Raw genomic sequence first — 23,963 nt, 5'->3', positions numbered from 1 at the left:
AGAGCGAATCGCCTAGCGTGGTATGGGCATGTGATGCGGAGGGATGAAAGTCATGTGACGAGAAAGGTATTACGAATGAATGTGGAGGGATGGAACGGGAGAGGAAAACCTAGGAAAAGGTGGATGGATTGTGTGAGAGATGACATGAAACGAACGCGAGTGAATGATGAGATGACGGGTGACAGAAAGATATGGAAGAAAAAGACATGCTGCGCCGACCCCAAATGAATGGGATAAGGGCAAGCGAATGATGATGAAAAATACAATGCGATACTTATATGGGGACATTTTTAAACAGATTGACCTAAGTCGCAACTAAACGGGTTAGGATCTTGCACTTCAAGAAATGAAATCATTCATTCATTTCTTCATAGAAATGTGACAATATACATAGACGGGTCACACAGATTTATAGATTATTTTATAGAGAAAAGACAAATTAGAATATATCCTTATTGTATTTTTTCTTCCCAAAAGTTGGCGATTGGCGAAATAAATATACATTGGCGAATCAAATGCCATTTAGGTACAGGCCAAAACTACCTACGTCGGGACCGATTCAAAGCGATATAAGTATAGTGGATGTGCTGCAACGGAAAAAAAGCTACTTTGCCGCATACATATCTACATCGACGATTTTTGGTACACATGTACTAGTGGAGAAATTAAAAATTTTAAGTCTAAAGTACCTGTGTACCAAGCGGCTTCGATGTAGATATATATGCGGCAATTTTAGACGTGTGGTAAAATTGTTGCACAGATAGGTATTATCTTTATCCTTATACTTAATTTACATAAAATAAATGTCGTTAGGTGGTATGTAACATATAAGTAACTTAAATCTGCTTAACTTGTTATTCCCCTCACACTGGTTTGCCGAGGCAAATCGCACAATGAAGGTTTTCCTCAACGATTTGCTAATCACTAAGTTTTGGCGAGGCGGCCCTGTTGCTTGTTTCTTCCGACTTATTACTTACCTGGTTCCTAAATGCCTTGTCATGATTTTTAACCGACTTGAATATTTCAAAAGGAGAAGGTTCTCAAATCGGTTGTATGTTTTTTTAAATGTATGTTACTTCATAACTCCGTCATTTATGAACCGATTTTGAAAATTATTTTTTTGATTGAATTTATATACATACAGATTAGTCCCGTTTTTGTAAAAACTCAGTTCTGATTATGGGATCCATGAGAAATCGAAGGAACTCTTGAAATGTGAAAGGCATACATATAGTGATTTTTGTATTCGAATCAACAAATCAAGCATTTACATTTTAAAAAGGGACATTTGACGAAGTGGAACTGCTTGAGCCACGTCTGAGGTTAATCCTGTAAGTTAGGTAATCTATGTTGATTTGTGGTAGCACACTATATTTTATCTAAATCGGTTCAGTGGTTATTCATTCCGCATATTTAGGTTATTCCCACTAGTTACCACCAAGTTGTTACCAGTGGTAACTACTGGGAAGTACTTACTGGGAAGTACAGTGGTAACTAGTGGTAACTACTTTTTTCCCAGTAGTTACCAGCAAAATTTGTTAGCAAAATGTGTTTGTTATTGTGTGTGTTCAATACTAATAAAAATAGTATAAATATAGAGTGATTTAATCAATAATAAATTAAAAGTTAATTCGTTATTTGTTTAATTATAAGTTGATTAGTGTTTCCGTAAACTGCCTTAAAAGTGATCAAAATTATGAAAACGGTACAAGTGAAAAAAAAAATCATTAGAGATAAATGAACATTTGGATAAAATTATACTTTAAATAAGAATTTATTTCTTCAACAGAATATTAAAATTCACTTACATTGATAAATACAAGCAATCATAATACACATTATAACAGTCCTACAACATACATGGGGTTATACAATACAATACAATACAATACAAATCCTCTTTATTGAACAACCTCTGAAACAATGTACATGGAAACATATATAATCATGAACACATGATACATGCATATAATACATGGGATTATGTTACGTGTTAATATTAATCCTACGCGCCGATAGCAATACAATCAATGTAGTTTGTTAAAAAAATATTTTTACTTATAATAAATATTTTACTTTGTTTTATTTGGAATTATTACATTATATTATTAATTATTAAATTGTAAATTGAATTAGGGCGCTTACGCCACACTGCGTAGCGCAGCGTTGTATTCATATAGGAGCATCGTTTATAATGCCGTAAGCGCCATCGACAATAAAGTCCCTTTCAATAAATAACGTCACAATTATACAAACGAACAAACAAATCAGTCAAAGGCCGATTTTGGCGATTTTATTATCACTTTTAAGGCAGTTTACTGAAACAGTAATCGACTTATAATTAAACGAATAAACTTATAATTAATTCGGACGCAAACGCAGCTTCGGGTGATGCAAATGTGGGTAAAATTCATGACTCGAATGAATAGCATGAAAATAAAATCTTGAATAAAAGGGTTTCCATTTGAAGATGTCGAGGAGACTAAGGTGCATTCCATGCCTGACACAGCAGCTGTTAGTTCCATGAACATTCAACAACGAAAGTTGATCAAAAAAGTTTCTGATCAGCTGCTTAGTACTGAACACAACCGTGAGTCTTTGCGGATCTTTGTCGCTCAACTCATAGTACCTACCATAAATGAATTCAGCATCCCCGTTTTATACGAAAATAATGCCTAGTAGCTTAGAAGATTTTAGATATCAACATAAAAATTTTGGTGGCTCTACTTCTTAAATCCTTGGGTCCTAGGGCCGAATCCTGCCAAAAAAATCTTTGGTTCACCAAAAGCCATATTTCATCTGGTATTAAAATTGTTTTGTAAGAAGAGCTAATAACTGAGATGAAATTCAAGCAGAATTATAGGTACTATCTTCTTATTCTGTAGAAATGGAGTAAATATTATATATATAAAAATAATAATATTAAGCCCGCAGGGCAGCTTGTGGCGAGCTGCTGGGGAGTAACGACCCCACGGACCTGAGGGCTCCAGAGAGTCGATCAGGGCCTCCGTCTGCGGCGTGTCTTCGTCGATTGGAGTGGAACCCCAAAGGGCTCACAACTCTGGCTTCCCTTTGTTGACCGTCCAGTCGTTATGAGCTATATACTCCAGGGGTGGAAATGAAACATGCATAAGACGCATGGCAGTGGCTGTTATCAGCTATTGGGTGGAAAGCGGCAAACACCTCTCGACACCCCTGAGCCGCTCACACAGGTGTTGCTCCTGGTCGTCTTCACAACGGCAGTTTCAGGGGCCCATCTAGTTTTTCTTTAGGGCCCCGTAGGTTCGTGTTCTTCTCACCCTCACTGAGCGTAAACGTGAGCGAGATGCACGTGCGTGCCCGGACTGCCCGGGATCGCTTATATCATGTTATCGAATTTCAATTTGTTGTAAGTTTGTAAAAAAAAGTAAGTAAATAAGTTATCACGAAAATAAAATGCGCATCTTGAGAAGCGATTCTCACATTCTTAGCTTTTGTGCATAAATTATTACAATTTTTTAAAGTGCGTTTTAGTTCTATGTTTCAAATCTTTTATACACTGTGTTTTTTTCCGTTAATTTCAAGGGTGCATTCCTGAGCCTAAATTGAGTAACTTTCTCAAAGACACCGGTATTCTAATTAACTCCATTTCGCAGATAACAATTTATTTTTATCTTATTAGGCCCTTACAAGCGTATACACTTGCCTTAGGGCCTATTTACATACTGATTAGTGTTTAGTACGAGTTTGTTCATTGGCTACTAAACGTAATTACTATCTGGCACGCTTGATGTTTGAAATGACATTGATATGTCACCGTTTGAAATTATTTGGTTGAATTAAATGTAATGCCCCTGTTACAAAAACGTTACATGCAACATTGAATTACTTTTTATGAACATATTTTTTTTTAATTAACTGTGGCATTTAGTTTCTTCTAAACGTACTTATTCATACCCCGGAATTAACGGAATTCAATAAAAACACGGTGTATAGGGCGACAGTCTAAAATCAGGATTCGAAACGCCATTAGAAAAAAATCCTTAAGATTGCTTATTAAATTATTGGCAACCGCATTGTGATCTAAAAAAAGTAAGATTAAAAGGTAAGATTTTTCAAAAACTCCGCTCATTAAACCTAAGTCACCTTAAATACCAAAATAATATACCTAACGTATTCATACCATTGAGGAAATGTACCTATAAATGTTAGAATTTTCCACAGTTTAATGACCACTATAGACAGTCTATAGAATACGGAAACAAAACGTAATGTTTCATTCATGAGGCGTTTATCACATAAAACGGTGTATGTAATAATATTTATGTATGCGGTACGAATAGGCACCCCTAAGGTATGAAAACATGGACAGTTTACATATTTATGATAACCTTATATTTCGGGGTTCTCTTACACAGATCGACCTAGCCCAAAACTGATCAAAGCTTGTACTATGTAGGCGACGATATACATAAGCATATAAATAAATACATAGAAAACACCCATAACTCAGGAACAAATATCTGTGTTCATCACACAAATAAATGCCCTTACCGGGACTTGAACCCGGAACCATCGGCTTCATAGGCAGGGTTACCCACTAGGCCAGACCGGTCGTCATAATCATAACATACTATGATAGACTAATAGTAATTACCTACTTTAAATGTTAAAAATGATATAGATAGATAAATAACCCCTCGCAAACTCGTTATTCAAATCGGGTGCCAGTGCACAAAATATGTAGGTACACTGGCTTTCGAATCATTCAGATTCGATATTGGAGAGTCATGCCTGATTTATTTAAAAAATAGTGCAATAGCCAGGTTTAGGTATAAGTTTACTTATAATCGCAGCTCTCAAAACTTTGATCTAGGATACTTGTATAAAAAACACAAGTTTGTAAGGTAATTTTTTTTTTAATGCACATTAACGATTACAGTATGGATTACTATTACACTTGCTAGTCGTATTACAATATTACATTCGCCATCTACATTTACTACACGTTTATTCACTCTCACAATAAGCGAGGTACCTGGACATTAGTTTAGGCCACTGATCCATGGAAATATTCACTTGTGAGTGTTGACTGTTTTATCCCCTCTAACAAAATAGTGACGCATATTTTTTTAATTCCTGTATGTATTCTTGCTCTATCTTTCCTCTGAATGCTAGTAGTGACGCGCCTTTCAGCCTAGCCTCTTTGTCCTTTATTTTAGCGAAAACTAGCCAAACAGCCCTTTCACTGTGTTCACATTTTGCCAGCCAAGAGTAGTTTCGCTCTTTATTTATGGCAATATCTGGAATGGTGGCCGCTTTCAGACGAAAGGAGTGCCTGGCGTCCGTTGGCTCGTTGGGTGGACGACATTCGGAAGACTGCGGGTCACTTCTAGATGAGATTGGCTCGGGACCGGGATAAGTGGCGTACTAGAAGAGAGGCCTATGTTCAGCAGTGGGCGATAAAAGGCTGATATGATGATGATGATGAATATCTCAGGTCTAATTAATTCCCGAAACGATACCTATACGTCATACGCGTAGGGCCGGAGGTCAGAAGCGTCCGAGAGAGGTGCGCCTTTTGGTTTACGCGTGAGTCGGACTGAAGAAAGTAAATGCGACTAGGCTATAATCTGGCATACACCCACAATGGTATTTATATTTACTCCGAAAGACTATACAAACTCCAAACTTTATCAATTAACAATTGCATTAATTTCGTCAAGTAGCCTTATTAAACTGATACTTTAATTTTTCATTCAAATAAGGTAATCTTGAGTCTAATTTATACTACCTACCTACTTACTTATTTATATACGTAAGTCGCGTAAAATAAAACTAATGTTTAAAGCCAAGTCATAGATATCTAAAATAATACACCTTATAAATATGAAACCAGTGAATCTACATAAATTTAAAACTACATACCTATACCTAGGTAACTTAAGATGTAAGTATGTTAATGTGGTGAAACAAGATTTAGTTATGCACTTTAAAATATATTTACTAGTTACCTATTTATGCTCTGTAGTTAGGTGCATGGGTGCAGTAAGTACTGCTAACAGCTTTAACCTGTTTTAAATCTTAGTTGGTAGTTATGTAAAATTTTGCGAAGTCATTAAGACTTCGCAAAATTTTACATAACTACCATTGCGTGTGCTCCCGAGAAATACTTATATGACGTAAATGTAAGAATTTTACTCAAGGTGAAGTATAGCGAATAGCAGAAAGGTATGGTAGTGACGAGTGATTTTGAAAGGTATTTGTATTTCCATAACAAAAGGCTTGCACTATATTGTGCACGGCCTGTCACCATAAGCGATGAAGACAACCTTAAGGTAACGGCGCAGATTATAAGTAGGCAATACTGAATGTTTCAATAATAATCCACTTATTTAGAGATCACGCAGTGTTTAAAAGCTTTTTGTTAGAAAATATCACTATGTAAATTTTTTGCGGTACAATTTATTTGGTTCTGATTTGTATGTTAGCAATGCTGGTAGTGGTAGTTCAAAATTTGTATGTCGAGCGATTTTGTTATCATTTTAACCCTAGATATATTATATGTTACAATTTTATACACCTTTCAATGTACTCTCAGTCGACAAAAAAGTTATACCAGGCTTCGAGAATGATCTTATAATGACGCTCACTTCTATCTAATATAAATACGAGTAGATACCCCACAATCGCCAATCGCCACACAAAATCACTGAGACCCCAATTTCATACAAGAAATGCCTGAGGAGAAATAGGCCGTATACTTTTCAAGTTGATCCCATCTTTAAGAAATGTTTGTACGCATTACCTACCGAAAGAGTATAGAAAGAAAAGCAATTACTTATAAATGAAAATTTACATGTCTACCACAGTGTTAGAGATTATAGGAAATTTCAGTTTGATTAATAGAAACAGGCCTTGCTGCCTATTCCGCTTAGACAAGTGCAATCGGTTGCGTCGCTCAAGGTTAGGTTGAAGAAGCTGTGGTTATCTAACTGCTGAATAATTTTCCTTTCCTAGTGTAAGATTACTTATTATTAATTTGCCACTTTTTTCATTATTTTATACTACTACTTTCAGTTTGATCTAAGTAATAGTTAATTTTTGTATTACTTAAACTATTTTAACGGGGAACAGACACCTACACTCAAGTTTCCTCTGGCGCTTTCAGTGTTTTGTCTCAATCATCATGGTTATATCAGTTTAGCTGATGACATAATGTACTGGGACAGTGACGAGCACTCGGGCGTCGGGCGGGATTTAAATAATTTTTATTTACGGTTATTAGATTTATTGATGATTGACGAATTTATTGATAGTCATCATTGTTTACTAACCATTTTTCTACATGTGTAACTACTAACAAAAATATGGATTTGAAAAAGTCTGAAATAAAATAAATTCATTCATTCATTAGTTTATTTTTGGGAGTTTTTCTAGTTTGGCACATCCCAAGCTTCCCCTAAGAAATCTATACTCCGGCACAGCTCATTGTCAGTAGAAACAGTTTTTTGTACGATTAGATGGCCATTTAAAATTTAGAGGTTCGTTCCGCATAGTCGATATAGTATACATATGTTGTTCAGTAGCTATAATATGACCCACATAATTATTTACTTTGCAGAGTTCGGTTAGACATTAAAAGGATTGTTCTACATACATTTTAGTTTAGTATTACATAGTTTACTTACGTATTAATTGTCTAGTTTATACTTTGTAGCCATCATAGTTTTGCTTTTAGCTTCTAGGTAATCACTAAGGAAGAGCGGTGTTCCTTAACACAGGTATTTCTATACTTAAAAAGGGACACCAACCTGTATTTTGTTAAATATGCTTGTTAGAGAATAAATCATTTTTAATTTTTTCATACATGTATGTTTTAGGTGGTCCCATTTTTTTAGTTACTAATTATTAATAGTTTCTAACTTTTGACGTCAGTTTTTAGACGATAAACGACAACTCCCCACCCTCGTAGCGAAAGTGATAAGGTTATATACATATTGAGTACCTACTATATACAAAAGAGTGGTTACAAACTCACGTGGTAGGATGGTCGACCACTCTGTTGTCGTAGGGCTCGTACTCCTCCACGTCTTGCATGTTCTTCTCTTTCATGTTCACCAGGAAGATCCCCTTGTCGTTTCCGCGCTTCTTCTTGTCATCCTTGACCGGTGATAAGCTGTACATTCAAACAATAAACATTGATCAGATCATAAAAACCTAAGTGTTTACCAAAGCATTAGAGATTCACCGGATATTTGGTTATTATCCGGTATCCGGCCTACCCGGTTTTTCTTTTTCATGTCCGGTTGGATACGGCCGGATAGCGGATAGTAACTTTATTGAAAAAACAGTCACGGTCATAATCATAATAGGTATCTACTCGTTTATTATGTATTTTAAAACAATTTGAACACTTAAACTAATATTAGAGTCCATTTCACCACAGGCCTTTGCGTCTATTGCAGACGATTTAAGCATTGCTGTTTAGACAGCGGGTTTGGTGACTGTGGAGGCCGATGCGTGAGCGGCACGACCTCCCACATTTTTGGCAGAAAAAGCTCATGCCACCTGAGGTTCCAGTCCCGATTTGCTTTCTGCGACACCTTCTGCTATCTAACGTAGTAAACCAGGCTTGGTCGCATAGCTTTCTCCCCTCCACAACACTCTTGCGCCATCCATCACGGTCTTCAGCTAAAGTTTCCCAGGCATGGTGGTCGATTTCAAATGCCGACATGTCTCGCTTAACACAGTCTTTAAAGCGCAGCATCGGTCTTCCAACGTTCCTTTTAGCATACGCAACTGCACCAAGCAAGACACGTCGAGGTATTCTAAAGGATTCCATCCGGTGCACATGCCCCAGCCACCGCAAGCGTCTCTGTTTGAGAAGAGCGGCAAGACTGGGCAGCTGCGCTTTTTCAAGAACCCTCTGATTTGTCACTTTGTCCTGCCAAGTTATGCCTAAAATGTTGCGTAGACAGCGCATGTGAAAAGTGTTGAGCCGTCGCTCCTGTTTTGCATACGTCGTCCAGGAGACCATTTAACCTACTAATAAAACCTTTAACAAATACCTCAGTACAATACTATAATTGTCTTCTTTCGGTCCCTCGTTTATCGTAAAGCATGCTAGACAATAACTTTAAGTCGGAACCATGTATGAAAGAGCTATTTTCTCCTAATACAAGTTAGTAACGCGGAGGATTTGACACACCCTTTATACACAGTGCCTGTTATACAAATAAATAATTTTGTTTTTTTTTTTTATAATTTTGCACCTACTTGAAAACAACAAAGTGTACGATTGTCATATTTTCATATTTTTTTGACACGAATGATGTCTGTTGCTGCTGTCTGACTCTAGAATTGTTTACAGAAGTTCGTATTATTCCGTCTTAAGGTAGACGTAGAGTGCTCGTCACTGTCCCAGTACCTACTTGTCATCAGAGGTGACAGCAGGGTGGCATCTATTGGGCACGTCGAGCACTAGGACGTTTACCTTACTAAGTGTTAATTTTAGTGAATATTTGGATTATATAGCACTCATAGCAGCGTCGAAGGCAAGCGCTCCTGACGGAACAAAGGACATATGAGTACCTAAATCAAGTAAACCTTCCTAATTAAGTAGGTCATTCTATATGCTTATTCTCACAATTACATGGCAGTTGAGATCAAAAGACAATGAAAGAAGTAGGTAACCATAAGTCAGCGCTTGGTAGCATTAATATTCATTCATTAAAAGTAGGTACAATAAAAACGAAACATCTGCATCAGAGTGTCGCTAAATGTAGGTAAGTACTTTACTGATTAATTGTAGGCACACCACTCTCACCTGGCCATTGCTTGATAGTAATCAAAAAATATTTAAAAATTACATGTCAATCACCCCTTCATTTCACTATTTTGATATATATTACACTGGATGTACCTAGATATAGTACAGATCACTGCTATTTGTAAAAAATATACATATTTTAAAGTTGATATTGTAATTATATAAGCGAAGTTTAAAGTGAAAAGGATTGAATACGTGTGCAGGTAGCATGATTCGAGTTCGTTTCGCGGAGTTTGTTTGCTAGGAAACGGCGGCCGTTATAGTGCACTGTGTATTGATTTATACGGTTACAGCTGTTGTTGCTGCTCTAACCTACTCCAGGCCCGTGGCTTAACAATTGTTACACTAGGCTTTATAATAAGGCCGGCCGTAGAAAACTGGCAATTTTAAAAATGTTAATGTAAGTACATACTTAAGTATTGTTACAAATAGGCTTGTTTAGTTGACAAAGGTTTTTGTTGATGGTGGATCATCGGATTTGATGGATGAAGAATCATTTTTATTTATGTTTCATAATATTGACCACAACTTACATAGCGACATATTTTTTTGTGATCTGTTCATAGTTGACCCAGTAATTAGGATAGGTAGGTAAAGTCAGATCGAGAGAAGTCTGCAACGATTTTGATAGAACACGCAGTGCGAGTATTATTTATTTTATGCGTCATAAATTCATAGAAGTTTAAAATAACACTTGCACTGCTTGTGCTATCAAAATCGTTGCAGACTTATTTTGGTCTGACTCTAGCAGTATTTAGGTAGCGGTACGTATTAGGTAACACATTTTTGCCATGTAATATCCAGATGAAGGCTTGCATAAATCAATACAAAAAAATTACACGTACAATTACGATGTATACTTATCTATAGACTCCCTGTATCTTAAAACTCTTAAGAGGTGTACATATTCCAAAACTATAGTTCATTGACGTGTGTGGTTGATTCTGTTTTCGTGACTCAGCGGTAGTAGCAATAATAAAAAGTATACAATGGGTTGTTAAAGTTGGCGTCGGCAGACGATGGGCATGACCATGGCCAGTTCCTAAAGGTGTTACGCGAAGATCGCGCAGGACCGTAGGTACTCGCATAGTACATAAATATAATATAACACGTATCATGTTGTAGAGTTTTAAGCAACCTTGGACTCTAGCAGGTTTAAGGAAAACTCTGTGAAAAGCCAGTGTAAAGTAGATAGATACACAAATACTACCTAGTAGTCTGCTATTTACTTGAGAAAACGACGTAAGTATATACCTTTGTGGAAGGAACTCATCGGGCTCGAAGGACGGGTTGACCATGGGGCCGCTCGACCGCCGCGCCCATTTTTCTGCTTCCTGCAACATACAAATAAAAGATTAATGCTATAATGTCTATCAAGTTGGTACTTAATTATAACTAGAAGTCAAACGGATTGGACAGCAGTCACTAGTTCGCACTCGAAAAACATGCCTAATTTACTGACATCTGTACTTTGCCATTTTGATATTCACAAAAATACGAGTTTAGGTCTCGCCATTTTAGACAGCAGCGAATGAAATGAACAAAATCAATATAATAAAATACTAATTTTAATCGATTAAGCCGTTCAGTAGAAATAAGTATAGTTAGCCGCAAAATGGCCTGTCATATTATTTTTTTTACGGTGAAACTATAAATTTCAGGAAAAAAGTCAAATGTACAAAATGTGTATTTGTTGTATATGGAACAAACATTTTCTCCATAATTTTTTGTTGACCCTTGTAGAAGAAATAGGCTCCTTAGAAATATAAAGTAACAGTTTTTCGCCAAAAACGGCACCTAACGCTCATGAAGTCAAATATTTTTCCCAACACCAGCTGGTAAAGACTCTTGAGTGTTCAAAAACTCATGAGAAAGTTGCATTTTATCCACATGAGGGGTAAAGTAACCAAGGAAGCGCTGGTAGCTTAGTGGTAAGAGCGTGCGACTTGCAATCCGGAGGTTGCCGGTTCAAACCCCGGCTCGTACCAATGAGTTTTTCGGAACTTATGTACGAAATATCATTTGATATTTACCAGTCGCTTTTCTATGAAGGAAAACATCGTGAGGAAACCGGACTAATCCCAACAAGGCCTAGTTTACCCTCTGCGTTGGAAGATCAGATGGCAGACGCTTTCGGAAAAACTAGTGCCTACCCGAAATCTTGGGATTAGTTGTCAAGCGGACCCCAAGCTCCCATGAGCCGTGGCAAAATGCCGGGACAACGTGAGGAAGAAGAAGAGGGGGTAAAGTAATCAAATCCAAATTCTGAGTTGTTTCCTTATGTTGGCTGGTAGAATTAACTTTAAAATGATGATTTTGAATGATAAATATTTAATAACATTAATTTTGGATACACTTGCTTTGATTTTGGTTGATATTTTACAGTTAAATAGTATTTTCCTTGTGTTGGTGTGGTGAAAATGTTTTGTTTCACTCGGTGGCAAAATTTGTTTAACCCTCGTTCCTTGACACCCTCGCAACGCTGTAGATTCCATTTTTCGAACCACTCGCTACGCTCGGGGTCAGATCCAGAGCTTGAAATTCGAAATGTACGACATTACTATTTGGGCAGAAAGGAGTCAGTCTTGCAGAATTCTGCGTCACTCAGAACAAAAACTTAAATGGAAAAATTATGTTAACCAAAAATAAAAGAAAAAAAACCGGCCAAGAGCATGTCGGGCCACGCTCAGTGTAGGGTTCCGTAGTTACTCTTCCGTCACAATAAGCTAAACTGGAGCTTAAAGTGTAGTAAATGGTACCTTTCACCCGAGTTAAACAAACAGGCAAATTTGCATAATCAGTACCTAATTAAAGTAAGTCTTTTTACTATGAAGGTAAAACTTTTTGCGATAACTCAAAAACAGCTAAACTGATCATGTCCGCTATAGTTTTCATTTAATGTCTTTCTTAAGCTCTACTTCCACGATTTTTTTCATATTTTTTGGACCTATGGTTCAAAAGTTAGAGGGGGGGGGACACATATTTTTTTTCTTTCGGAGCGATTATCTCCGAATATATTCACTTTATCAAAAAATGTTTCTTGAAAACCCCTATTAGTTTTGAAAGACCTTTCCAACGATACCCCACACTCTAGGGTTGAAGCGAAAAAAAAAAATTCACCCCCACTTTACGTGTAGGGGAGGTACCCTAAAAAAAAAAAATTTTTAGATTTTATTGTACGACTTTGTCGGCTTTATTGATTTATATATCCATGCCAAATTTCAGCTTTCTAGCACTAACGACCACGGAGCAAAGCCTCGGACAGACAGACAGACAGACAGACAGACAGACAGACAGACAGACAGACAGACAGACGGACATGGCGAAACTATAAGGGTTCCGTTTTATGCCATTTGGCTACGGAACCCTAAAAAACGAGTTTAGAAAAGGATACAATGAATCCCTTTTATATGCGCTAGCAACTAATATGTTAGAAGTCCATGCCAAGCCAAATTGTTATAATACTGGTCAATAATAAGATTTGGCTTGACACCGACTTCAAACATACTCAGTGACCACTAGTTAGCTTACTACCCTAATAGGCTCGCATTTGTGCCTAACTAAGAATTAACAAAATAGGATACGAGTTCGCATACGTAATTACGTACCTATAATATATTATAGACTATTAAAATGCATTCATTTCAAATGAATACAATGTGTTGTTATTGATACCGTTATTCCACCTACGCCGCGGAACTTAAATGTCAATAGTCGAGAAGATCATTGTGTTATTAATGTTAAATTTTTTGGAGCTGGGTAAGTAACTGTTGATTGTTCTCAAATTATGTCAATGTCTTTTCATAACCTGGTTACCGTATGTATTAAACTAGTACAATTGACACTCTTCATTTTATGACACCAGGGACCAACTGAAACGGAAAGAGTGCTATTGTAGTGGGCCCAATTGTGTTAATAGTACATAGTGATACAAGTGTGCTACGTTGGTCATTAACTCATTACACACGAGGCGTTAATTATTGAGCTAACGCGCAATAATAAGAAAGCCAATGTCTGTAATGACCAAAGCACAACGTGTTTCACATGACGTTTTTCAACACACTTGCGAGGAAAAAACAAAACTTATATATTAATCCAATCTTAATTGTAAAAATATTAAAAGTACAGTTTTCAAAATGGTGGCTTCCACTTATAACAACGAATAATTTCACCAAAGCAAACTGGGCTTGTAGTTACTTATTCTTTGAAGTTAAAAACACGTTTACCGAGAAAGACTGAGCGTTTTTGCTGGTTTTCCAGTGTACAAAAGGTTCATATGCCGCTAAGTATTTTTGACTCAATTTTGACGGTAAAAGGCTAAAATTCGCGGTTCTTGCCTCGATTCGTATTAGTAGTACTCGTAGTCGGGCGACGGCGAGAGCCGCATCCCTTTGATCTAAATTCTAAACTTAGCAAAATAGTCCTCGGCCTCAATTTCCCGCCCGTCTGTAAATGTATAACAGCCGGCATCCTGCGATGATTTGTGGGATTAGATCCTCGTAAGGGTTAGATGCGGCAGCAACTTATTATAATATACTAGTTGTGTCCGCGACTCCATCTGCGTAGAATTCAATCCGGTCCATTTTCTCTCTCTTAGACACTCATTAGACATCAAATTTAAAAAAAAAAGTATATTTCCACCCCCCAGGGCTAGCTTACATTACATGCTAAAAGTTATTAAAATCGGTCCCATATTTTGGTCGAGAAGGACACACAGACAGACAAAGTTGAGTTTCTACAGTTTCCTTGGCTATGACCCCGGGCTCCTTTAGCCGATGCAAAGTGCGGTGTAGAAAACAGTAGATTCTTAACCTAGGGATGTTGCTGTGATGCCCTACATAAACACTACTTTTCGTTTAGAATACGAGGAAATTAAATTACATGTGTATTATACAAAATATGGCCAAGTATATATGCAGGTACTTGTGTAGTATTTTTTGAGTGTACTTTCAATCTATCTATATATAGAATCGATTTTAAAGAATCAGAAGTTATGAGTTCATGGAATAAGAATGGAATTTTCAACAAATCCATTTAGAACTTGTTTTTCGTGTCTTATCGTAAAATTGAAAGAACGTACTTGGAAATATATTATTGTTGTTAATATCTGTGTTCGTCACACAAATAAATGCCCTTACTGGGATTCACCGGAACCCGGCACCATCGGCTTCATAGGCAGGGTCACAAGTGTCACAACCCGTAGGCCAGACCGGTCGTCAAATACTCTGCGTTAAAAAACTTTTAGAACTCTATTAAAAATCACATTGATCAATCACGGCAGGGCAACGTATTACCTACTTCTACTTATGAAAGCTGGAGGTAAGGAATTAAATCTCTATGTACCAAAAAGTGTCATCAAAAAACCCCAATCAAATCATAGACAGCGCACTTCACTCAATAACGCCTTGGTTCTTAGCTACTCTAGCGCTACTCTGGAGAGATTTGGAACTATTTATAGCTTACAGCCGGACACTTGCAACAGTTCTACCATAAGAGATTTCACTCCGTTTAATTCCACACTCCATACTTCTACCCTCACGGAATATAGATATTCCAGGTTCAAATTCATTTTCCAATGACACTTGTTATGCGTGGGGGGAAGGTAGTTAATTCACGTGTGCGGCTTCTTTAGTTCTATCAACGAATCTATGTTGGCAATATTTAAGTTCGTGATTGCGGCAAAGGGTATGCAAATGTCTCAATTATAGCCTATCATCCTATATAAGTGAGTTCACTTTGGCAATTGAACACAGAGTGGCTTCGGCAACGATTTCAGTTTCATCCTCGTTTCGCGTAGGTCAGCGATCTGAAATTACCGGTCATTCAACATATCCAAATATAGTAAATACAAATAAAGTCACGCAGCAAGTGCTCATTATTATCGTGAAGCCACATACCTACATGGCCAGATTCGATTTAATCATTTAACCTTACATCTATATTTCCTTAGTATCGCAACCGAAATGCGATGCGGTCTGCTGGCCTATACTAAAATTGTGTGATACATTCGTGGGCCCTTACTTTACGTTCCGCGCGTACCGGTCTACTGAATGTTTTATTGTGTTGATCCCTAGCCATAATTTGATGGCCGCCTCTTTACCGTCCGTCTGTCATCATATGCCACGTTCTTATAAGTAACAACCTAAGTGCGAAAGTGACGCTTGACGCGCCAGGTGATAAAGATGCGACGATAGTATGGTCGCGTCTTTATCGCGTGTCGTGTCATGCGTCACTTTCGCACTTGTTAGAACGTGACATGGTGACAAACGATAAAGAAGCGACCATCTTAGCCATACTGGTGTATGTTGGTCATAGTCAACAACTCTTACTATTGCATACGTATAAGTACCTATCTGCACCGATATCTCAACAAAACATTCGTTGTTTGACGCAAATCACCCGACAAAATGTTAATAATGATGTGTTAGTATTTACTTACAGAGGTAAAATTCGTCAAACCGTGCCTGCAGGTTATTGTCATGGGACTTTCGTAAATATTCACACCCATGTAAAACCGGAATTTGGGATAAAACTAAACGCAACATGATCTTTTTATTTTGGCATTAGTAATTGTATTTTACACACTTAAATAAGAGTGGCTGCACTTTTAGTTAAGGGACTGATCCGGTTACTGCGACTAAGGTCAAACCTCAGCGAGGCCGCATTCTCTGTAAGCGGGAAACTAATATAACGGCCTCTACCTACCTACGTACTGCATGGTTATTCCCCAGCATTTCGCCTATACTTCAGCAGTCAGTAAAACCCCAGCCGAATTTTAATTTGTTACCTAATTTCGGGTGAGGTGTGGTGTGGGGTTTATATGCATGAGGGTTTATAAATGAGGAAATCAATAAGGGTAAATCAGAATGCTTATGTCTTTTTCAGAGAGAAAAAACAGCATATAACATTTTAAAAAGAAGGAATTAAAACGTTTAAAAATGTGTAAAAGTCGTGTAGCGAAAATTTAACTTTAAGAAACACACTATTACTTATAATTATCGAAGTTTGTACAAGTGCAAGTACATAGACACTCACCTAGATTGGAAAAGGCACGTAGCAGTACTCAAAAACAAAGAACGAATAATGGGACATTAACCAAGTGCAGTAGTGTATGGAACCATAAAACTTTGAAAGGGTGCAGTTTTAAAATGGTTGAGAAAAAACATAGGTATGGGAGGTGATGTGTCGATACAATTCATCGTACTGTACGTGGTTAACGGCTCCACTATACTATATATACAAGAATTGTTCATTAAAGGTATAAGATAAGAGGAAAATTACCATTTATTTGAAACTAAGTTGAAGCATCACTTAATAAAAAAGTATACTATTCAATAGCTGAATTCATAGAAGAGAAGAAATCATAACTTCATAACCAATGGTACACTGTCACGTGGTGCACATACTCGCACCTACTATCTCTTTACGTATAGTATAATAAAGTGTTATATGATTATTGTTATTAGTTTTCAAATATTGAAGAGAGTTAAAATAATTATTTATATGTATCTTGTATTTGCTATACCCTATTCAGGGTCCCATGTGATACCATATAAATAAATAAATAATAATAGATAATAAACTTCGCAGCGGAAAACAGACCATTTTAAGTATTATAACACAAATATATTTTTTTACGACGCTCCCTTATCCCTATTTAGACCCCATAGTATACAATCAGGAAAAGCGTCTAACATTCACAACCAACTGTATTCTCAATGTGGGTACGAAATAGTATAATAGTTACATAAATAAGTCATCTACAGTGGCTTATCGTTAACATACTGGTACAATTAGGTGCGTCTTCTTCTAAATTAACCTAGTCTGACAAACGTCGCGGCTGGTCTCGGTCACTGTATTGCAGCGTGCTTGGATAGGTAACGTCCATAATTATAGCTGTCGTTTTCTTGGCACGGATTTATTTACTATTGCGGACACGGTATAATCACATTTATTTGCTTTCGCGCCGACAGCCTACTGCAACACATAAGTACCTCGTAATTCAAACACGGTGGGACAGGGACATCGACGACGATGGCGATTTCGATTACCTACTGAAATCCCGTGGCATTAGTTCAAAAAATTCAAGTCTAACCTAATTCCATAACTATCGGAACTATTTCAGCCTCCGCAATGTGGCCACGTGACTGTCAGCAGACCGTTTTTCGTGAAAAGTTGTTAAAAATTTTCACAAAGTGTATTCTTAAATGGATACTAAGTAGAGGCTAAAAAAACAATTAAGATGCAACAAACGTATTTTTTTCGACGTTTTGTATAAATACATTATTAATTTTATGTTTGACATTTTTTTATTACGAGTAGATATAGGTATAAAAAGATGCTTCCTACGTGGTACAATTGGCTGTACTTTCATCTGATTACTACAGTCAGATGTAGTTGACCAAAGCGTATGAGGATACGACGGGGAATTCCACTTTAGTGCTAATAAGCTTTTTGTGCAAACCAGTTTATTCGAGTGCGGATGTCTGGTTAATTGAGGTAAGTACTTTAGGTTGAAGTTGCTGTAATTCTAAGTTGTCTACGGTACGGTAATCAGTATTAGCTATATATATATTTTAGTAAATAGGTAACCGGACAGAATGGTATTCATTTAGTTGAGTTGTACCTACATAACTAAGTACATACTACATAACTAAGTACTACATATTTAGCAGCTGCTAGGATTATTGGAGTTCTGCGTAAATATGGAACTCTATTTGTTAATTTCTCAAACCTATTTAGAGTCATTGAGGTTTCTAGGGTTCAATATTACCCGTAGTAAATTAGTACCTAACAGGCAAACAGTGTAAGTTGTAATGCTTAGTAAAAGCACACAGTAAATAGCGGCGGCGCGCGCCGGAGCAGAGAGTCTGCTCAGTACAAAGTGCCATTTTCTCCGCACGCACACAGACGTGACATTTACGCACATAGACGTTACATTTACAGGCGTTCTCGGGCACTCTCGGGCAAAGCTTAAGGGTCTCCCCAAACTAGTCGACGCCGTTTCGGCAAATCGCGTACGGAAAAAGCTTTATGTCAACGCAATAAGAGCGAATAAGTCGTAAATCGGCTCGGCCCACGCGAAACGACGTCTTTCGACGGGAAAACGGCGTTTTGCCGTAAAGCTGTTCGCATTCGTACGACGCTGTTTGCAGCCTACCGCACACGTTCGCATTCATAAATCTCCTTATACCGCCGTACGGTGCCGGAAAGAGTTGAACGGCTCCGATCACGGCCGAGTACCTACGATAAGGACCGGTCAGAGCTGGCGGAAGCCGATCAGCGTCTTCGACGGCCGAACATAGCTGACGACGGCCGAACAGAGCCGATGACGGCCATAATAATTGTAAAACATTTTTGGATCGAGTCTCAACCGAGGATATCGTAAATTAAATTCACCTTCACTTAATCTATATTGCCACAAAGAATCAACCCACGGTCGCCTCCGCTTTTGCTGCTGTTCTAGCTCTTCCAACAAGTAGGCTACGATAAAAATGCTGGTAAGCCTTTTTTTCCATGCCCGTCGTCTACGTAAATATCCATCATCACAGGTTATTATATAATATGTAACAATTACCAAGGAAAATAATCTTACAGGTCTGTTCAATTTCAAACTCAGGTTATTACTAACAACCAGTCTCCAAAAATGAGATTTACGATTGCCGATCACCCGCTGTCCTACATCTGTTCGTCGGACTCAACGGCTGTACGTGTGCTGTCTGACGTCTCGACGGCAGGACGGAGCACGGGAGAGCCGACCGTCGCTTTACGACTGTTGCGATAGCAAGTCGCAGGCGATCGGGCGTCTCTACGGCCGCAAGGAGGATGAGACTGCTAAACGCAGGTGTCCAACCGCGGAGACGGTCGATCGGCTAAATGCGAATAGTGTGGTGTAAAACACTCGGCGAAAGCCGACTCCGCGTCGACTGGTTTGGGGAGACCCTAATGCGGCTGTGCGCGCGTTGCTCACTTGACGTCCCCGCCGCTACGTAGGTACCTACTTTTATGTACGTCAAAATGCAGTCTCTAAGGAATGTAAACATGATAAGATGTATGTATAAACGAATCGATGCATGTATGTCTATAAACTTATATTACCTACTCCTTTTTAAAATTCGAAACTAATACAGAAGTAACCCTAGTGAGTCGGGCAAGTTTAGGTATGTATTTTCAAGAACGGCGAGAACGGACCTTCTGTTTATTTTTTATTTTGTGGTAAAAGTCCCATTATAAAACCGTGCAAACGTAACTAATTGGGACAACAATAAAATTGTTCTTATATTTTTTTATGCGTAAATATTGAATAGGTATTACATAGACTTTTTCATTACACCAACTGGTAAAAATCATTCAAAATCATCATTCAAAAGTCAACTCACCAGCTAACATAAGGAAACTACTCAAAATATGTATCTGATTACTTTGCCCCATATGTGGATAAACGCTCAAGATTCCACTTCTCGAACCACTCGCTACGCTCATAGGTCGTTTGTGGAATCTTTCGCTTGCTCGGGTATCAATATTACTACGAGCGGTTAAACAACAACTTTGCCCCCTTGTAAAACAAATAACTATTTATAGTTCCGTTCCGTAGTCAACTAGGAACATAAATAGTTTCGCCATGTTGCCGGTTTTAGAACGAAAAAGTAAAAAATGAAAAACTAGCATGAAATGAAAACGTTGCTTCCGATCACTGATTATGCAAATTTGCCTTGTCTTATTTAGCTTCCTCGCATTCGATATGAAAAGTAGAGAGTTTAACTCGGGTGAACGGCACCATTTCATCCCTTGGTTAACAAATCTACTATACTTATATTAAGCTCCCGTTTAGCCTATTGTGACGGAACGGAACTCTACCCTGAGCATAGCCCGACATGCTCTTGGCCGGTTCTTTTGTTATGTTTGCAATACCACTAAACTAAAAGGATTTTTTCCACTGGCAGTTTGTCGCCGGGAATGATTCGTAAATACAAAAATGACAAAGTATTCAGATTTGATAAAAAATATATTGGATTGAGATAGGTGAGGGCGACTTGGCGACTAATGTTAATATTAGATTAAGGGCCTGTTTCACAATGTCCAAGTAAAGTATTGGATAGCTAATTAAGAAACAAAACTTCAAAAACAAACTTGCAAAACATAGCACTTTATCTACCAGCTTATTTGAAGATTGTGAAACACCAACGTATTTTATTCGTCAGATAAGTAGTGCAAGTAGTTTATTCAGGCAGGACTTTACTTGGACATTGTGAAACAGGCCCTAAAATTATATGTTTATATTTCTGTTTCATATAAAATTTTACTCGAACATTATTCAGAAGTTAAGTTAAGAAATAAGTGCATTATTTGATGGGTGCGAGTGTTTAATAAGGAATTGTATGCTGATAAATTATGACTCCGAATTATAATAATCTTTGTAACCACATGTGCGTAGCTTCCGAATCTTTCAGTCACTTAACACTTGAAGGCCTATATGTCTGTGTTAAACATACTCAATATTATTTTGTACAATTAGAAGTACTATATATCTCACTGCTAATAATTACCCGCCGTTCCCAATTCCCCCACTTTCCCCTACATATGGCGCTACTTTACCGCACTAGTGCGATAATTAGCACATTACGTAACTATATCGAAAATATAAAGGGCCATATTATGTACTGTAAAACGACGTACTACTGTTTTGACCTACGGATGACTAATGCGTATTTAATGAGTTTTACGTATATTTACGACGATCGTAAATACCTGCATGATATTATAATTATCTGTGATTTTCCAAATAACCCTACATAACAAATACGTGGTGACGGTAGTAACACTTATATAACCGATTGTTCCTGAACGAGGAAAGTGCCTGTTTGCCTATGGTTTCTTTGTATTTACGAGTAATTATGTTGTTTATCTTGCGAAAAATGTTTGCTGAATATTGTATATACATATATGTATATATATATATATATATATATAAATTATTTATGTGATAGATTAAAAATAATTTGATATCATGTTAGGTTGGAAGACAGTGAAGTGTGAAATAAAGTCCCATAAGTCCTTTACATCCTTTATAGTGGACGGTGTACCTACGATCCCAATTCCAACGAAAAGCTGCAAATCGATGTATGTTTAGGCTCACGCATACTAGAGGTCGAAACAATTTTTTTGACCCGTAGTTCTTAAAAAAAATCCCTTAGGAGGGGAGTGCTGTGTCATTTCCTTTTTTTTTGTATGGGAAAATCATTTTTATCAGAATCCTATCGCGTGTGGTATCATATGAAAGAGGGTTTTGAGGCGATTGTAAAAATATACCAACCACATCATTACATTTCAGCCATTTTTTTAAATTAAAACAAAAATAATTTTCAAAACATACCAAGTTAAGGCTCCTCCAGATGCGATATGGCAGATTTTTTTTTGTACAATATACCACAAATATTTAGATATTTGTGAAAGAAAGCAAACAAAGCAATTTTGAAAATAATTTAATTAAGTAATTTTTATAGTTTTTCATAATTACTAAGTGACACAATTCTACTTCAGTACTTATTTTACGTGACTTATGTAACTGTAGTGCAGATACGGTACATATTAATCATAAAATGATGCCTACTATCCATATATCCAGCGGGGATACCTCTTTAACGCTTTGACTGCACCTTTTCATCAGTTGGTACTTATAGTGTTTAGTTTTTCACACAAAATATCAAGTTTGGGTATATTAAAAGCTGAGGTAATACGTAGTAAGGTTCAAGATCAAATGACATCACTTAAAATCGCAAATGCAATAAAAATATTGGAAGGTAGGGATGCAACAATCAGGAATCTCCAACTAGTAATCCGTTAGAACTGGTTTATCTTACAATGCTCACTCCATACATCGGCTTTGGTACCAAAACGCTCGTTATTTTCGTAGTCGACATCTAGCATCGAGTAGCGGAATTATTGGTACCGCTACTTAACAATAGATGTTGCGACGAACGAAATGTCAAATTCTCCAAAATTTTCAGCTAATATTATAACAGGATTAACTGTTACTCTATTTTCAACTTCTCCTGCTTGTAATATTAGTTGTAAATTGTTGAAAAATACAAGTTCCGTCAGTCGCGACACCCGAGACATCTATTGTGGTTGTGTATTTTGGTACTAAACTGATGTATGGAGTGAGCACTCTATGTTTACTTTATTTCTCTATGATACTAGGTATCCGCAAAGTCAACTGAGGACCGAGGTCATATCACTATCTCTCTCTCTCTTGCCATGATCAGGCAGGCGTGAATAAGAAGTTTTGACTCCAGTCGACGGTCCAGTCGTAAGTTTGGTTTGGGGATTATTATTTTTCACCACACTATCTAGTAAAGGCCCTCTTTATTGTTAAAAACCCATGAGAAAATTGCAGTTTATCCATCCAAATTTTGAATTGTTTCCTTATGTTAGCTGTTAAAAATTGACTTTTGAATGATGATTTTGAATGATATTATTTCATTACGTTCATTTGGATTTGATTTGGTTTGATTTTTTTAGTATTTCATAATTAGTAATTTCCTCGTGTTGATGTGGTGAACTATTTTGTGTTTCACTTGAAGGCAAAGTTTGTTTATTAACCCTCGCAACGTTCAAGATTTCACTACTCGAACCACTCGCTACGGTCGTGGTTCAATTTTGGGATCTTTCGCTTGCTCGGGTATCAATATTAGCACGAACGGTTTAACAACAACTTTGCCTCCTTGTAAAACAAATAACTACAAGTTTTGACAACCCTATGCAAATGTGAAGATATCTTTTGTTTAAGATATATAATAATAATTTTAAGCTTTTATAAGGTTAGTTCGGCAAAGCTTCGGTCATTTTTAGGTGGGTTGAGATGATGTTGGCTTTTTTCTCAGCTTGTGGATAGTGTCGTACGGACTTGTTTCAAATACAGAATAGATAATAATGAAATTCTCTATATAATTTAATTTGATTATCTATCTAAACGTCATAATGAGTGTTTAATTATAGGAAACAAAATTAATTGCCAGCATTATTTTTACCCTGCCGGTCTAAGAACGGACGAGCCCATCAGTTCGGCCCTATCGCCGGTACAATAGAGTTTACTATTGCAAAATAATCGGTTTTAACCCCATATTAATATATAGAAGAATTGGCCTAGCAG

At 37.2% G+C, this 23,963-nt stretch overlaps 1 protein-coding gene across 2 annotated transcripts in view; it reads right to left on the bottom strand.

Moving 5' to 3' along the window:
- Window positions 1-23,963, bottom strand: part of LOC133517956 (proton-coupled amino acid transporter-like protein CG1139) — a 68,035-nt gene that overhangs the window by 4,857 nt on the left and 39,215 nt on the right. Inside the window, exons 2-3 of one of the 2 annotated variants that reach the window (XM_061851452.1) lie at window positions 11,066-11,145; window positions 8,021-8,158 (exon numbers count right to left, since the gene is read on the bottom strand). In XM_061851452.1, coding sequence (XP_061707436.1) covers window positions 8,021-8,158; window positions 11,066-11,145 — 218 coding nt within the window. Of the gene's footprint in view, window positions 1-8,020; window positions 8,159-9,808; window positions 9,970-11,065; window positions 11,146-23,963 lie in introns of those variants that run through there. The other variant, XM_061851460.1, reaches the window with a different exon arrangement.

This window comes from Cydia pomonella, chromosome 1 (genome assembly GCF_033807575.1).
Source record: "Cydia pomonella isolate Wapato2018A chromosome 1, ilCydPomo1, whole genome shotgun sequence".
NCBI classification, from domain to species: domain Eukaryota; kingdom Metazoa; phylum Arthropoda; class Insecta; order Lepidoptera; family Tortricidae; genus Cydia; species Cydia pomonella.
This window is presented reverse-complemented; position numbering and strand designations above follow the sequence as displayed.